Source organism: Neofelis nebulosa, chromosome 2 (assembly GCF_028018385.1).
Source record: "Neofelis nebulosa isolate mNeoNeb1 chromosome 2, mNeoNeb1.pri, whole genome shotgun sequence".
NCBI lineage: Eukaryota > Metazoa > Chordata > Mammalia > Carnivora > Felidae > Neofelis > Neofelis nebulosa.
The window spans coordinates 132,261,017-132,280,448 of NC_080783.1; the positions used below are offsets into that span (position 1 = coordinate 132,261,017).

Here is a 19,432-nt window from a genome sequence, read left to right on the forward strand (position 1 = left end):
TATTCTATAAATTAGAGAAAAGAGATGGTTTAGATTTAGAAATGGGAGAGCTTAACTCTAATTCTGGAGCAGTTAAAATTTGACATCTACATTGAAGGCTGAGTAGTGGTTTCACATGGAGAGAAGAGAAAAATATTTTTCACACAGAAGGAACAGTATAACAGACACACTGAGATACAGAAAATGTAAGGTAAGGAACAGAATGACAATTAGAGAGTAGGCTTTGCAGGGAGGACTGGATATCCCCAAGACAACCAGTGACCTGTGAAAGAATTATACTAAATTGCCAAACTGTGCATTCCAAATAAAAATCATAGGAGATTTCAAAAACAGAATTGAATGACAACAGAAACAATAGAAGAATCATTCTGAGAGGTATGCAATTTAATATCTACATTAGTGGAATTTTTCTATATCAAGAAAGGAAGTTAAATACATTCCATGTAATGGTAAACACAAAGAGTATATATAGCTGGATATCTCTGGAAAAGACTTACTAGACCAAGTCAGAAGGTAGATGTGCAGAGACTGTGATGAATAAATTAGTAAAAACCATGGTATAGTATTTGCAACATTCAAGTATATTCATATAAACATGGGAAGACTTTAGGACAATGGCACATAAAAAGATCAAAAGATATGGAAATACTTTGCCTATGAATGTAGTCCAAAAGTCAACTGTCTATAGAAAATCTACTGTCTACTGTATTTTACTAACAGTTTTTTTTTTCTTTTTTGCTCAGTTTACAGTAGCAAACAACAGAGATGAGGCCATGGCTCTCACCAAGCCTGTGCTCTAACCATGAAGACAAAAGGTAAATGAATAAAGAGATAACTTCAGTTGTAAATGTTATGAGGTAAACAAAACAGAATGAATGATAGAAAGTGAGTTGTGGACATGTGGGGAATTTTAGAAAAGATCTTCTAGAAGTTTGATCTGAAACTTCAATGACAAAGCAAAGTCTACGCAATGATCTAGGGAAGAATATCCAAATACAACACGGTTCTAGGAGAAAATGGGTATGAAGTGGTGATGGGTTCAATTAGAGTGTGGAAATGTGAATAAAATAAGAAAGGGTAAATAGAAGCTTGAAATCAACCACAGGAAAAAGTCTGGAAAACCTCCAAAAGCATGGAGGTTAAAGAACACCCTACTAAAGAATGAATGGGCCAATTAGAGAAGAAATTTAAAAAATATATGGAAACAAACGAAAATGAAAATACAACAATCCAAACGCTTTGGGACGCAGCGAAGGCAGTCCTGAGAGGAAAATACATTGCAATCCAGGCCTATCTCAAGAAACAAGAAAAAACCCAAATACAAAATCTAACAGCACACCTAAAGGAAATAGAAGCAGAACAGCAAAGACAGCCTAAGTCCAGCGGAAGAAGAGAAATAATAAAGATCAGAGCAGAAATAAACAATATAGAATCTAAAAAAACTGTAGAGCAAATCAATGAAACCAAGAGTTGGTTTTTTGAAAAAATAAACAAAATTGATAAACCTCTAACCAGGCTTCTCAAAAAGAAAAGGGAGATGACCCAAATAGATAAAATCATGAATGAAAATGGAATTATTACAACCAATCCCTCAGAGATACAAGCAATTATCAGGGAATACTATGAAAAATTATATGCCAACAAATTGGACAACCTTGAAGAAATGGACAAATTCCTAAACACCCACACACTTCCAAAACTCAATTAGGAAGAAATAGAAAGCTTGAACAGACCCGTAACCAGCGAAGAAATTGAATCAGTCATCAAAAATCTCCCAACAAATAAGAGTCCAGGACCAGATGGCTTCCCAGGGAAGTTCTACCAGACGTTTAAAGCAGAGATAATACCTATCCTTCTCAAGCTATTCCAAGAAATAGAAAGGGAAGGAAAACTTCCAGACTCATTCTATGAAGCCAGTATTACTTTGAGTCCTAAACCAGACAGAGACCCAGTAAAAAAAGAGAACTATAGGCCAATATCACTGATGAATATGGATGCTAAAATTCTCAATAAAATACTAGCAAATCGAATTCAACAGCATATAAAAAGAATTATTCACCATGATCAAGTGGGATTCATTCCTGGGATGCAGGGCTGGTTCAACAATCACAAATCAATCAATGTGATACATCACATTAGTAAAAGAAAAGATAAGAACCATATGATCCTGTCAAGAGATGCAGAAAAACCACATGACAAAATTCAGCATCCTTTCTTAATAAAAACCCTTGAGAAAGTCAGGATAGAAGGAACATACTTAGACATCATAAAAGCCATTTATGAAAAGCCCACAGTTAACATCATCCTCAATGGGGAAAAACTGAGAGCTTTTTCCCTGAGATCAGGAACACGACAGGGATGTCCACTCTCACTGCTGTTGTTTAACATAATGTTGGAAGTTCTAGCATCAGCAATCAGACAACAAAAGGAAATCAAAGGCATCAAAATTGGCAAAGGTGAAGTTAAGCTTTCACTTTTTGCAGATGACATGATATTATACATGGAAAATCTGAGAGACTCCACCAAAAGTCTGCTAGAACGGATACACGAATTCAGCAAAGTTGCAGGATACAAAATCAATGTACAGAAATCAGTTGCATTCTTATACACCAATAATGAAGCAACAGAAAGACTAATAAAGAAACTGATCCCGGGGCGCCTGGGTGGCGCAGTCGGTTAAGCGTCCGACTTCAGCCGGGTCACTATCTCGCGGTCCGTGAGTTTGAGCCCCGCGTCGGGCTCTGGGCTGATGGCTCGGAGCCTGGAGCCTGTTTCCGATTCTGTGTCTCCCTCTCTCTCTGCCCCTCCCCCGTTCATGCTCTGTCTCTCTCTGTCCCAAAAATAAATAAAAAACGTTGAAAAAAAAAATTTAAAAAAAAAAAGAAACTGATCCCATTCACAATTGCACCAAGAAGCATAAAATACCTAGGAATAAATCTAACCAAAGATGTAAAAGATCTGTATGCTGAAAACTATAGAAAGCTTATGAAGGAAATTGAAGAAGATATAAAGAAATGGAAAGACATTCCCTGCTCATGGATTGGAAGAATATTGTTAAAATGTCAATAATACCCAAAGCAATCTACACATTCAATGCAATCCCAATCAAAATTGCACCAGCATTCTTCTCAAAGCTAGAACAAGTAATCCTAGAATTTGTATGGAACCCCAAAAGCCCCGAATAGCCAAAGTAATTTTGAAGAAGAAGACCAAAGCAGGAGGCATCACAATCCCAGACTTTAGCCTCTACTACAAAGCTGTAATCATCAAGACAGCATGGTATTGGCACAAAAACAGACACATAGACCAATGGAATAGAAGAGAAACCCCAGAACTAGACCCACAAACGTATGGCCAACTAATCTTTGACAAAGCAGGAAAGAATATCCAATGGAAAAAGGACAGGCTCTTTAACAAATGGTGGTGGGAGAACTGGACAGCAACATGCAGAAGATTGAAACTAGACCACTTTCTCACACCATTCACAAAAATAAACTCAAAATAGATAAAGGACCTGAATGTGAGACAGGAAACCATCAAAACCCTAGAGGAGAAAGCAGGAAAAGATCTCTCTGACATCAGCCGTAGCAATTTCTTACTTGACACATCCCCAAAGGCAAGGGAATTAAAAGCAAAACTGAACTACTGGGACCTTATGAAGATCAAAAGCTTCTGCACAGCAAAGGAAACAACCAACAAAACTAAAAGGCAACCAACGGAATGGGAAAAGATATTTGCAAATGACATATCGGACAAAGGGCTAGTATCCAAAATCTATAAAGAGCTCACCAAACTCCACACCCGAAAAACAAATAACCCAGTGAAGAAATGGGAAGAAAACATGAATAGACACTTTTCTAAAGAAGACATCCAGATGGCCAACAGGCACATGAAAAGATGCTCAATGTCACTCCTCATCAGGGAAATACAAATCAAAACCACACTCAGATATCACCTCATGCCAGTCAGAGTGGCCAAAATGAACAAATCAGGAGACTATAGATGCTGGCAAGGATATGGAGAAACGGGAACCCTCTTGCACTGTTGGTGGGAATGCAAATTGGTGCAGCCATTCTGGAAAACAGTGTGGAGGTTCCTCAGAAGATTAAAAATAGACCTACCCTATGACCCAGCAATAGCACTGCTAGGATTTACGCAAGGGATACAGGAGTACTGATGCATAGGGGCACTTGTACCCCAATGTTTATAGCAACACTCTCAACAATAGCCAAATTATGGAAAGAGCCTAAATGTCCATCAACTGATGAATGGATAAAGAAATTGTGGTTTATATACACAATGGAATACTACGTGGCAATGAGAAAAAATGAAATATGACCTTTTGTAGCAACGTGGATGGAACTGGAGAGTGTGATGCTAAGTGAAATAAGCCATACAGAGAAAGACAGATACCATATGGTTTCACTCTTATGTGGATCCTGAGAAACGTAACAGAAACCCATGGGGGAGGGAAGGAAAAAAAAAAAGAGGTTAGAGTAGAAGAAAGCCAAAGCATAAGAGACTCTTAAAAACTGAGAACAAACTGAGGGTTGATGGGGGGTGGGAGGGAGGGCGGGGTGGGTGATGGGTATTGAGGAGGGCACCTTTTGGGATGAGCACTGGGTGTTGTATGGAAACCAATTTGACAGTAAATTTCATATAATAAAAAATAAATAAATAAATATATATATATATATATAAAGAAATTATACTGCTCAATTATTTTGATAACATTACACTGATACTACCTAGACAGCAAGAAGTAGCAAATACTAGTGGCACCTGGATGGTTCAGTTGGTTACGTGTCTGACTCTTGGTTTCAACTTGGGTCATGATTTCACGGTTAATGGGATAGAGCCCCACATCAGGCTCTGCATTGGTAGTGCAGAGCCTGCTTGAGATTCTCTCTCTCTCCCTCTCTCTCTGCCCCTCTACTTGCTCTGTCTCTCTCAAAATAAATAAATGAACTTTAAATATTTTTTTTCAAAAGAAGTAGCAAATACTCTAGACTTATTGGTAAGACACTTGCATGCCAGAGGGTGGGAAATAAAACTGGTCAAAAAATTACAAGACTTCCACCTCAGTGGAATTTCTAAAAGTCCAGCCTATCAAGTATGGTACATGCCAAGATATCCCTCATAAATTAAGTTGTTGCGTCTGTCCCCTCCCACAACCAAAAAAGAGGCACAATGACTAGTGGGTTTCACTGGATTTTGGAGATAACACCCTCATTTTATTGTGCTTCCCCAGTCCATTTGCCAAGTAACCTGAAAAGGTGCTCGTTTTATGTGAGGTCCTGCAACGGGTCTAGACTGCAGTGCTAGCTGCTCTGTTACTTCAGCCATAGAATCCAGTCAGTCCAATGGTCACTGAAGTGGCAATCACAAAGATGGTACTCATACTAATAAATGAGTTAAATATAGTTTCAGAACACATGATCATAAATTCGACTGGGTTTTTATGTAGACAAATAGACAAAATATGCTTTAGAAAAATGAAAGTTAAAACCATAATGCAAAAACCATTTCACACTCACTAAATGGTTTATAATAAAAAATACAGACCATCTTAAGTTTTGGCAAGGAAACTTCATACCTTGCTGGTGGGGATGTAAAATGTTACAACCAATTTGGAAAACAACTTAGATTCTTCACACCAATAAAAAAGTACAGACCTTTGAATATTTTGGAATTTACTTAGTTTATATTCTATGTAAACTTATGTAAAAATAAATTGTTTACCTCAAAAGCTCCTCATAGTCACCACTGTAATTATAAATTTTCTTTGATGAAATTATGCTATTTAGAGTGGCAACTCAATGAATGAAAGACAGCAGTAATTTAAATACTGTCTTGGCTTCGAGAGGGCATGGAGTTCTGTTTAAACTGGCAAAGACCAGGGGCACCTGGGTGGTTCAGTCAGTTAAGCTTCTGACTTCAGCTCAGGTCATGACCTTGAGGTCTGTGGATTTGAGCCCCACCTTGGGCTCTGTGTGGACAGCTCAGAGCTCAGAGCCCGGAGTCTGCTTCAGATTCTGTGTCTCCCTCTCTCTGCCCTTCCCCTACTTGCGCTCTCTCTCTCTCTCTCTCTCAAAAATAATCATTAAAAAATTGTTTTAAATAAATAAACTGACAAAGACCAGTCTGAAAGTTTCTTATCAACTTGTATCTGGGGCATCTAACCCCAATCTCACAGTCAAGGACTCCTAGCATATAGAAGGCTTGGAGAGGAGTTTCTCACAGAACAAATCTCCTAGACAAAGCATGACAGCCTGAGAAAAATTCTCATAAGTTTTTATAAGTGGTCTGTAGCAAAATCTGTCCAAAAGTTGCTGTTCTGAAAAGCTACCTTCTGAACTCCTCAGACCCAAGAGCCAGGTCAAGGAATAAATTTACTGAGGCCTATAATCATTCTTTCCTTATGAATATTTTATAGACTTAGTACTAAAAAACTAATGAAGACTGACAAATAGTAATGTTAACAGCAACAAGATCATTTTCCACAAACGATGAAAGTTTTTCCAGTAAGATCAGATAGCCAAAGATTTTTAATTTTTTTAATGTTTATTATTTGAGAGAGAGACAGAGAGCAAGCAGCAGAGGGGCAGAAGAGAGAGGGATATACAGAATCGAAAGCAGGCTCCAGGCTCTGAGCTGCCAGCACAGAGCCCGAAGCGGGGCCCAAACCCACAGACCACGAGATCAAGACCTGAGCCAAAGTTGACTGCCCAACCAACTGAGCCACCCAGGCTCCCCACATAGCCAAAAGATTCTTAAAAGAAATTTTACTTCTTTAGATACAATAAATAAAGTCTCACATTTGATCTAACTTCAATGAAAATAGAATTCTGAACGGAATGAGAAGCTTAGCCATTTTTGTGGCCAAACAGACCCCTGAGTGAGTCCAAAGCTGCTTCACTGGAGAACACTGTTTTTGAGTCAAGAGTCTTGGGTTGCCAAAGCAAGGGCCTATCAAATGAATCTTGGTGTAACCTCCAAATTATTAAACTGCCCAAAGCATCACCAGAAAACCTGCTATCAAAGCCTAATGTATTAGAATTACAGAAGTAAGGAAGAATGTCACTGGGCTGGTTTTTAATATGTCAGTTTGGCTAAGCTGAATTATAGTCCCCAGAATTCCCTTTCTAGTATGTTTCTGATTAGGTAGCTATAAATGATATCCTCTCAAAACAGGTGGAGGACAGAAGAAAAGCAGCAGTATTTTTGTAACAAGACACAATGTCTCCTATTATTCAGTTAAATATTACCAGGTATAGCTGTGAAGTGATTTGATAGATGGGACTGAAGTCCCTAATCAGTTGGTTTTAAGTGAATCAGAAGGGTCTGACTTAATTAGAAGACTTCTAAGAGAGGGCAGAGACCCATCCTAAGACATTTTAGCCTATCAACAACAAACTTTAGCCTGTGCCGTTGAGGTTCCACTCTGCTCATGATCTTCCCTTTCCTTCCTGATTGCCCACCTCCTGGATTTTAGGTTTTCTTGGCCACAATTACATAAGCCAGTTCCATAAAATAAATATGCACTTATATAAAAATGCATCCATTGCTTATAATACATGAATAAATATATATTCCTTACAAGTAATACATATTTATTACATATACGTATACATACTTATGTTTGTATATACATGCATATATGCACATATTTATGTGTGTGTATGTATCCCATATGTTCTGTTTCTCTAGCTGAACACTGACCAATACATCCATCTCACCAGTCTTTGCCATATTTCAGAAAGGGGAAGTTAGAATATATATTACTCTGAGGTCTGTCTCAGCTTAAGTGGTTCAAGGTTCCAAGTGGAGAAATGAAACTACTCTAGTAAATGTTTTTAAATAGCAATTTCAGATTGGTGGATGGAGCAAAGAAATATTTTTGAGTCAAGTACTGATAAGCAAACAGTTGTTTAGATGAGTTTTGCTTTATAATAAAGACTATGTAATTTATATAATTTTATCAGTTCAATATTAGACAATTATTCAAATAATGTAAAATAATATATAAGGGCACCTGGGTGGCTCAATGGGTTGAGCATCCAACTTCAGCTCAGGTCATGATCTCATGGTTCATGAACTCGAGCCCTGCATCAGGCGCTGGCTCATTATTGCCAGCTCAAAGTTCACTTTGAATCCTCTGTCTCCGTCTTTCTCTGCCCCTCCCCACCTTTATCTCTCAAAAATGAATAAACATACATACGTGTGTGTGTGTGTATGTGTGTGTGTGTATTTTCTTTAGAATATATATTCTTTTGTGCAAGATTATTCTACTACTAACATAAAAATTGTGACATATCTTTGAATAGTTTCAAATTCTGAAAAAATCATGTAACTCAAGTACTCTAAACACATTGCTTATGCTGGAAAAATCATCCGCATTCTTTGCTATTTCTCACTCAAAAGATTGGAGTTCTTTCATTTTGGTGTAATGAAAAGAATTTTACATTTGGAATCAGAAGTTCTGAATTTGAGGCCTTATTATTTATCAATTTATCAGTTTTCTTGGTGTTTAATAGTATTTAGGAGCATTTCAAACTTTATTTCCTTATTTATAAAGTCTGAATAAGAGTTATTTTATCTACCAATTGGGACTATACAAATGATATACATATCAGATACCATACATGAAAGTAATTGTCCTTAAGCTGCTATGAAAATAGTCATATTTCATATTGACATATTCTTATCCAGTATTTTTGTCTACAAATTGTTCTTATACAATTTATTGTTTCACAAATATTCTATTTTCACTATAACCCTATGAAGAAAGCATAATTATTATTCTGATTTTACAGATAAAGAAAATGAAATTTTTCCACAGTCATGTGCATGGTGTTACTCCCTAATATTTTTAAAGATGGACAATTATTATTTTTCACTCAAAACACAGGTTCCTTGATCACACAAAATTAATTGTTAATTATATCATGGAGCAGTGCCTAAAATATGTATTGCATATTTTGCTTGGTGTCTTTGCCAAGTGAACTTAGAGGTAAAATAAACTAGAAAATATGCTACTGGCCACATACCTAGAATCCCTGTTTTCATTTCTTGCAGGTATTTCTCTGTAACAGTGGATCAGAAATTTCAAAAAAGGCTAGAGATACTCATAGTTCTCAACATGCAGTAATTGTTACCTTGATAGAAATCATATGAATTGCAGAATTTTTAATTCTGGCTCACTTATATAAGCTAGAGGTCATAGGGTTTGTGTAAAAATAAAACAAAACAAACAAATCACGTCTACAAATGTCAAAAACACTACAATTCAGCTAGTGCTGTAAACCCCAAAACACTATCTCCATTCTTGATTCAATCTAAAGCAAAAAAAAAAAAAATAGATGTTTTTTTAAAACATGAAATTGGTGGGAAAGGCTTAAAAAATGATTTTTAATCAGGTGTCGTAAAATTAAATGATGTGAGGAAGTACAGAAACCTCAGTTATCAATTTTAACACTTTAAGTGACATAATCAGCCTTGATAATAATGTAAATTAAACATTAATGGAGGATATTTTTATTTATTAAGGCTCAAAAAGTAAAGATCAAAGAAGATACAATAGCATGGTAGAATGACTCAAAATCTCATAATAATGTTATTTAACACATTCAGAAATATATGATTACCAAACCACCAAGTAATAATATCATCTATTAAAGTGATGTAAAGGAACTCTGGAGCTTCATTAAAAAAATGATTGGACATTTTTAAGTTTACGAATTAGCGATTACCTGCAGTAGAAATCTAAAACCTTAACCAACATAGTTCATTTGAGAATTTGAAACAGAATCATATTTATGTTGCTAGAAGTTTCTAATCTTATCTCTAGCCAGTAGAAATATATGTCTTAGGATAAGAATGGCAAAACACACAACCAAGAAGACTGGGAAAAGCTTTGTCAGGAAATATGCAGAGATGGCTGAAATCTGTACGTTTAGTCTGCAAATGAACTGTTGGGATCGCAGATGCATCTGCTGAAGACTGCTTGTCAATATTTTCAATGTAATCACAGATAGATTAATGCATCATCACAATTAGGTAGTCAGTGTTCTATGGAAATACTATTTTCTCTAAGAGGAGCCAATTCTTTTCCATTCCATTTTTCATATATGTAGCAAAGTTATGTATTTTGAAAAGATTGTTTTCAAGAAGAAAAATAAGCTCTTTTAAGCTTTGAGAGCTTGTATAAATGTTCGCCTGAAGCTGTAGTGATATAGCACAATTCATGTCTTTCTGAACACATTTCAAAAGTAGAATGCAAAAGCATAAATGAAGGGCCTTATAAGGAAACAGATGTATTAAATTACTTGAGGAAATTCACCTCATTTTTAAACTTCATTAAATACTTTGAGATAATTACTGAATCAGCCTCTAGAAGAAATCTAAAACAGTGCCATATTATTCTGCCTTTAGTCATGATCTAGTGAAAATTAGTACCAAAATAAAATTTTAAAAACCACAAATTTCCTACTTATCAAATTGGAATCATTATATACAGGGGCTATATACAGTTTTCAAAATTTAAAAACATGGCCTTCATATAAATACAAAACAATGTTTTGTTCAAAATATTAATCAAGGAACCCATGAGATAGTAAAGTTGGTTCAAAAAACATTTTGAGGGGTGCCTGGTGGCTCAGTCAGTTGAGCATCCGACTTCGGGTCAGATCATGATCTCACAGTTTGTGGGTTCGAGCTCCGCATCGGGCTCTGTGCTGACAGTTCAGAGCCTGGAGCCTGCTTCAGATTCTGTATCACCCTCTCTCTCTGACCTTCCCACTCACAATCTGTCTCCCTCTCTCTCTCAAATATAAGTAAACGTTTAAAAAATATTTTGAAAACTGAACAATTTTGTAATCACCCAAAGGAATGCTAAATTAAATACGTTAATAGATACAAAACTGGTTAATGATCTACAGAGCATTAAAAATATGGCACTAAAATTATCTTTTCTACTATACAGAAATCCACAAGTTAACATATAACACCATAATGTCTGGGTGCTAATCACATAATAAATAGCCAGGATAAACACAACTGCATTTTCCTACGTAATTAATAATAGTTTAGTAAGCCTGCTAAATGATGTTCCATTATGACAATGGAAGGAAATTGTCATCTTCTTATTTTATTCACAAATGTTACACACACAAACATACAATTTTCCCCCTTAATAGCACACATAGTGGGTAGTATGTGGTGACTACAGAAAACAGTTTTCATAAACACATATTAAGCATCTCTTTAGGTAAATCCAAATAAAATTGTAGGACATTTTAAGAAGACATGAAAGCCACTGTAGTTTATACTGAATATAAAAATGACATTATTTATATTCACTGTATACCTAACTACAGTAAACACTGAATAAAGTTTAAACGAAATATAGAAGAAAAAATCTGCAGAGGATTATTTTTTTAAAATGTAGACAGGAGGAACTAAAATATTAACATTTCATTATCATCAAAATATTAACACTGATAGGGCACCTGGGTGGCTCATTTGGCTGAGCTTCTGACTCTTGATTTTGGGTCAGGTCATGATGCCAGGGTCATGGGATCCAGCCCTGTATCAGGCTCTGCACTGAACGTGGAGCCTGCTTAAGATTCCCTCTCTTTCTCTCTGTCTTTCTCTCTCTCTCTCTCTCTCTCTCTCTCTCTCTCTCTCTCTCCCTCTGTCCCTCTCCCCTGCTTGTGTGCCCTTTCTCTCTCTAACAAAAACTTAAAAAAACAATAAAAAAAATAAAATATTAACACTGATACGTTTGTTTCTTCACATTGATGATAGAGTTTAGGATGAAACTTTTGCTGTGGCCAGCAACTGTGTTGCCGTAGTGTTTAATGACCAGGTAGAGTAACATAAAATGTTATTTTTGATCTATGGATTCCTATAAAATCAACTGGCACCTCTAAATCTTATAGATTTAACAAATAACTTTAGAATAATTTCCAAATGATATATTAGATTGATTAAATTTCTACCTATACATAAATGTACCTAACACAAATTCTTGCTAATAATTATGATTGTAACACAATTTCTAACATAATTATGCTTAATTGATATTCTAATGAAAAAGATATGATCAGTCAATATTTTTACATGTTGCTTAATTTAACAGGCTGAGTATTTTTAACTCCAGTTTATTGGCCAATTTAGGAATATTTTTCCAATTTTTCTTAAATATTTAAAATGGACAGCACAAAATAAGTTTTTTTTAAAAGTTTGGACAACTTAGAAAATTCACCTCATTTTATCGTACACTAAGATTTAAGCAATTTATCTTATAATGCTTAGTGTCATAGATGTATAGAATTGTCAAGTGAATAATATGAAATTCTCTTTTCTAAGCACTTCATATATGATAGATGCTATTTTATGTCTCCAGTACATTAAATCAAGATAGTCAATAAGATTGTAATAACATTGTTTGGTGAGACAGATGGTGACTACACTTATTGTGGTGAGCACTGAGTAATGTAGAGAATTGTTGAATTCTTATGTTGTACACTTGAAACTAACATAGCACTATATGGTAATTATACTTCAATTAAAAATTAAATTAAAAATTTATTTTAGGAAAGAATTGGGTACAACTAAAATTTTTGTCATAATATCATTTATTTCCTTGTCATAGTGAAATTGTATATAGCTCATATTATTTTACATCAGTCAGCATTTGAGTCTAGTTCAATAAATATAATAAGAAATATAATTTTAGGGGCTCCTGGGCGGCTCAGTCAATCATCCGACTTTGGCTCAGGTCATGATCTCGCAGTGCATGAGTTTGAGCCCCACATCGGGCTCTGTGCTGACAGCTCAGAGCCTGGAGCCCACTTCAGATTCTGTGTCTCCCTCTCTCTCTGTCCCTCCCTTGCTCATGCTCTGCCTCTCTCTCTCAAAAATAAGTAAACAGTAAAAAAATTAAAAAAAGAAAACAAAGATAATTTTAGTCACATATGGTATCTCTTATATATAAGAACTTAGAAGTGGTTACAGTCACTTTTACATAGACTACCAAAAGCCCATTTTACTACTTTTCCTTTCAACAATAGCATATTTGAGGTAAAAAAGAAAGCTACCGTTTTACTTAATTTGTCGTACATTGGCAAGAAAATGAACTAAATGCTTGCAAATATGCAAATCAAAAAATACTTCCATAGAATTATACATAGTTGTTAAACAAGAAAAATTTTAAATGGTTATAAATTTTGACATACTGTATGTGTTAATATTATTCTATAAGTTGTTAACAATAAGATCATTTTATAGCTACCAAGTAATGATCCACTCTTCCAATACTTCCATGCTTTGTTTAAGAGCAACATTATTTCCTTTTTAAAACTGAGTGATAGAAAAAACTCAATGAGTTATATAAATTATTTTTTCTACTCATTTCTTTGCCAAAAGGATACTCTGCCTTATATTTTTCAAGTTATTTTCCAATGTTAACTGATTTTTTGTCACAAACTATTTGTGAATTTTTTTCTGAAAATGGCTGAATTAACATGTAACAAATGTTGTGCTTTTAAAATTGAGTTAGACTCATTTTTCAAATTTATTTAATATTTCTGCTTAAACATATATTTTCAAAGTACGATGTCATAGATGGTATACTTTTTATGAACACTGTATTATTCTAAAGTATTATTTGCATGTCTCATTACATCCTTGTTATTATTTTAATAGTAGCCAATACATATGTAGGCTCATAAAAATTAGGTATTACGGGCCAGAAGAATATGCTGCTTTTAAAAAATGAACTCTCAACACAATTGGCCTTTTTTTCTTTTAGCTTCATATAAGCCTTCTTAGTGGTTAAGTAACCTTTACTCCTGAATTTCAATGATACATGAATGAAAAAAAAATGTTTTCACAAAGAGTAGGCTTAATTTTATATATTTAAGCACAGTTTGCTATTTCACAATACTGCTAGAACCAGAATAAACACTGCATTTTAAAACTTTATGGAACTAATTTATAGTGTAGGGCAGGCGCAAACTTGATCTCATGGCAGCAAAATTTTATGTTTCCATTTCAGCAATACTGCCTAACACAATAATATCAGGCCAGCAAATCTTAAATATAAGTTAAGCTAACATGATCCATTGCCTTATAAAGCTAGAGCACCCTGTGGAGTCATGCTGAATATGCCAAGTGATTTTTCAAAATTTAATCATCCTAAATGTCAGATAAAGGTGCTTTTGCTGTCATTCTTTAAAACTGGGGCAAAAATCCCGAGTGTGCCTGCAAGTTATAAAGAAACCCTCTTCTTAATACTTGTATTAAATAAACAATGTCCCTTCCAATCACCATTCATTTTGCTGGTCACAGTAAATAAAAACATATTATAATGTTATAAAGCAAATTCAAGATAAATAGTTATTTTTCAGAAGTAAAAATACAGGCATCTCCCTAGCAAGACACAAATTTCTTATAACCACCACATAAATCTAAATGTATTCTTTGGTCATTCTGGGCTATCCTGGCAGAAGTTTGGCAGCTTTAGAAATAACTTATTATGAACATAAAATTCAAATTTTCTCCTCAAAAATATTTGCAGGTGTATTCAACCAATAAATAGAAAAAATAATACATCACAACAAAATGGAATTTATTCCAATAATTCAAGGCAAGTTCAACAATCTATATATCAATTAATGTGATTCATCATATTAACAGACCTAACAAGAAAGAGCTCAAGATCCTATCAATAAATGGAAAGAAAAGCAGTTGAAAAAAGATTAATTTATGATAAACTCTCAGTTAAATATGGAATAAAAGGGAATTACTCCATCTAAGAAGGATATCTATACTAGCCTACTTTTAACATCATACCTTCTATGAAGGCTTATGTGGTTTCTCCTTAAATCAGGAACAAGGCAAGAACACTCTCCCTTGCTCTTCACTCATATTCAACATTGCACTAAATATGGTAGCCAATGCCATGATCAAGTCAAATAAATTAATAGCATACAGAATTTAACAGCAGAAGTAAAATGTTTTTTATTCACAGAATAAATTACTTTCTATGTGGAAAATCTGAAAAACTCAGATAATTTTCTATAACAAATAATGAGTTTATCAAGTCCTACAATACAAAGTTAACATAAAAATATCAATTTTATTTCTACCTACTTGCAATGAACAACTGGAATTAAGAAAATAAATATCATTTACCAGAGCACTAAATAAAATTAAAACAGCAGAAAAAAAACCTAACAAAATATGTTCAGGTTACAGATGTTAAAAACTATAAATAAATGAAATAAATACCACATTCTTGAACTGGAAGACTCGATATCATTAAAAAATAAATGATTCCCAATTTGATCAGTTGAGATTCAGTGCAATACTAAGTAAAATTCCAGCAAGATTTTTGAAGATAGAAGTGACTCTAAAATTTATATGGAAATACAGAGAAACTTGAAGGGACAAAAAATGATTTTGAAACTGCAGACAAATCTGGAAGATTCACACATCTCAATTTAAATGTTCACTTGAAGGGGTGCCTGGGTAGCTCAGTGGGTTAAGCATCTGTCTTTGGCTCAGGTTGTGATCTCACCGTTAGTGAGTTCTATTCCCCTATCGGGCTATCATCAGAGCCACTTTGGATCCTCTTCCCTCCCTCCTCTCTCTGCCCCCCACCCCTCTGTTGCATCCACACGACTCCTGAAACAGAATGCTACGGGCACCAGTGACAGTCACAACAAAGTTTATTACAATGAGAGGCAAGGCCGACCGATGGTGACCAACACTCTTGATAAGAGTGAGGCCCCGAACAGCCGGGGTACAGAGTTTTTATAACCGATCACATCGTTTTATCATCACCTGGGAACAGAACAAAGAAACAGTCTCCAGATGAGTTAGAAACAGTTGCCTAATGAGGTGTTTACTTTAGACTTTCTGCCTCTAAGTTGCAACCAGTGGATCTCCTTGACCCTGCCTCTGATGCTCTTTTCTTTGAACTTTTGTTTCTTTAATTGGTGAAGCCTAATTTACAAGAGTATGAGGCATAGTTTACCAGAGCAAAGCAAGGCTGTTATCTCTTAACCTTCAGTGTCAACACAAAGCTGTTATTTTTCAAGCTAAACATTAGCCCTACACTACAATTTAACCCTTACACCTCTGCTTGTGCTCTCTCTCTCTCTCTCTCTCAAAAATAATAAACATTTAAAAAAATTTTTTAATGTTTACTTGAAAGTGACAGTAATCAAGGCTGTGGTATTGATCAAAGGCTAGATCCAAAGATTGATGGAAAATAATAGACCACAAATAGGCCCCAAAGTTAGTAAACGATGCCTCTCTCCTTCCTCTGCACGCCCCCTATATATTTCATCTATGCCCCACAAATTCCATCCATACCTGGAAATCCTGTTCGAGGTTCAGGCGGCACAGGGGACTGTCGCACATCACCTGTAGGTTTACCTTGTGGTCCACCAGCTCCTGGATACTATTGATGCCATAGTTGATCATCATTAGGTGCTCCAGGAAGAGGCCCCAAGCAATGATGCATAGGTTGTCAGGAAGCCCCAGAGACAGCAACATGTTGAGACCAAAGAGCCTGGGAACTCTGGGCTCCACCCACTACTTCAGGCCTCAAGGACCCCTGAACACCACACAAAACACATGCTGGGTTCCCTGCAGGGCCTGTAGGACAGCTTGAAGCACAGCTTGGTGATACCCGGTTTGGTGAAGAACTGCCTCATGACGGCCCTGAGATGCCCCAGGGTGCAATCAAGGGCAGCTACAATGCCCTCGAGCTGGTGGAACTCGGCCAAGTGCATAGCGCCCAGGGTCTTGTTCTGAAGTCCAGGGAAAAGGACTTGGCGCTCATGATCGGCTTTTTCTGGGTCGGGCGGCGGAGGGCGCAGCTGCGGCTGACGTCGTGCGCGGCCGGTCATGCGCGGCTGCGGCTGATGTCGTGCGCACGCGTTTGCGTCTTCTTCCCGGATCTTGTACTTGTACCCAGGAGCCAAGCCTTTGCTGGGTAAGTAGAGGTGCTCGATCAATTGGAAGAGAAAGGAAGAACTTATTGTGGTTATCACCACAATCATTATTTTTTAAATCATTTCCTCTTGTTAAGCTGAAGTTATTTTTTTAATGTTTACGCGAACTCCCAAGTTGGTTGGATAAATATTATTAGACAAGCAAATAGCATTTGAGAATCCTGTTCTGAAAACAGTAAATTATTTGATGAACCATCTGCGGAATTAAATCAGTGTTTCTTGGAAATGTCAGCTACATTTTACTTAAAGAGTATTAAATGCAAATCTTACTCTTAGAATTTTTCACATAATAGAATTTGTATTTTTTAAAACTTACTGGAGAATTTATAAGCATAGATATTAAAAGAAAACCCAAACCGGTATAGTTAAAAAAAAAACAACAATATAATAAATAGCTGATTCACAAAGCATGATTACTTAATTCAATATTCATATATGAAATCATCAAAATAGTTGTATAATGTATGTGACAGTGAAGTATATCAATATGCTTACATATCAATTATTTTTTACATGAACTAATGATGCAGAATATTAAAATTTGCAAATGTAAATATCACTATTTTTCAGAAGTAGTATGCAGTCAACTTTATTGAAGTATAGTTTACATATAATATAAACACTTAAGTATACAGCTTGATGAGTTTTGGCAAATGTATGCAACCATGTAATAACCACTACAAACAAAATATAGAATAATTCCTTGGATCAAAGACAATGTATTTACCTTTATTCTAATTATTAAAATCAGCCTCCATGTGGATTTGACAACATGAAGAGATTTCTCTACTTTTCCACCTAGATTTCACTTTCATAATATTGTGAAACACTCATGGATTTGTAATAAAGTGATTTGATTCTATTTCCTTCAACACTACTTATGAGCCTGATGGCCCTAGGCAGTTCCTTGAATCCCTCAATTTTCCAATTATATGAAGATGATAATTACTTCTTCCATAAGAGTTTTCATGAAAATCAAATAAGATAATACATTGAAAATATTTTAAAAATAGAAAATAGTAGACAAATTTGTATTGTTTAGTAGAATTACTAATTCAGCAAAAGATTTATACTTAACTCCTGATACAATTTCCTGACATTTTGTACATTCTGGTTTTCTACTCATGTCTAGAAATATAGGAGTATATAGAGGGTCACAGAGACCCAGAGGAAGGACGTTAATTCCTAAAGGGCACAGAAATAAACATCATCTAGAAGAACTGTTCTGAAAGCACAAAAGTGGTAGATGAGCCCTCATTCCTGCCCTCTGCGTGAAAATTAAGAGAAGCTTGCCAATGACAGGAATTCTACAGCCTAATTCTCAGCCTATGAATTCTATAAGGTAAGCAGAGAATTTGAACAAGATCTACATGGTGATTTCCATTTGAAAATGTTGAGATAATAATCATGCTGAACAGTGAACATTCTGCTAAATTTCTAAGTAGAACTCAGGAAATAATGACAAATCAGAGAGAAGACTTCATGTTAAAAGTTTACAAGAAGATATTAGAAACCAGGAAAATAGAGCACTAGAAGTGGTTGTGAATACAGTCTACCAGCGAAGGAAAGGGAATATAGTGACAGGTCATTAAGTCTGCCCCCCATTATGCCCAGGTGTTAGAGGATGCAGAACATTCTCACTTACCCACAGCGTTATAATGCTATTTTCTAAAGTGGTGCCATTTTAGGGAGCTGGAACGACTCAAAATGATATGGCGTGGATCCAATACTTACTTCATAATTGCTAAATAGTTTTCTGCAACTGGCATTCCAAATATTTTGATGCTACTGAAAAGAAGGGTGATTACATTGGGCAGTAACATGCCTTTCCTGCTCAGTTGTTAGTTGGCAAAGTAAGTTTAATGTTTGCAGCAGGCATTTAAAGGCTGGGAAATTTTCATGGTGTCAGAACTGTGAAAGCACAGGAAAAAAGTTAAGGCATGAAAATATTTCTTTCCAACATGTAAAATCTGTTACCCATTAGGGACTGTGCTTTTCATATAACAATCCAAGATGACTTAAATCCCATTTAAATATTAAGTCATTATGGAAGACGGTGAACTTGTTCTTTGTTCAACTCCTTTTAAAGCCAAATTGTACCAGTGGTTGGACTCATGATATCATTCTGTAGTATTAAAAATCTAATTGAGTTCTGCCTCTATTTAAAGAGACCATTGCAACCTACTAATAAAAATGTAATTTATCTGGCCATGTATTGAGCATCTACTATAAGGTAAGCACTTTGCTAAGCATATCCTTAAAATTTTCAACTTTATTGAGATAATTTTTCATTCTATAGAATTCATTTACTAAAGTTTATACTTTGATGGGTTTTGACAAATGAATATGGTTTTATATAACACTGTCACAATCAAGCTACAGAACATTTCCTGCGCTTTCAA

The 19,432-nt window shown here is 35.4% G+C and overlaps 1 protein-coding gene across 1 annotated transcript; it reads right to left on the reverse strand.

Moving 5' to 3' along the window:
- Positions 1-16,399: 16,399 nt before the first annotated feature.
- LOC131490971 (phenylalanine--tRNA ligase alpha subunit-like) lies at positions 16,400-17,078 on the reverse strand. Its single transcript, XM_058693382.1, has one exon. The coding sequence runs from the start codon at positions 17,076-17,078 to the stop codon at positions 16,614-16,616; it is 465 nt and encodes a 154-aa protein (XP_058549365.1). The 3' UTR covers positions 16,400-16,613.
- Positions 17,079-19,432: the final 2,354 nt, after the last annotated feature.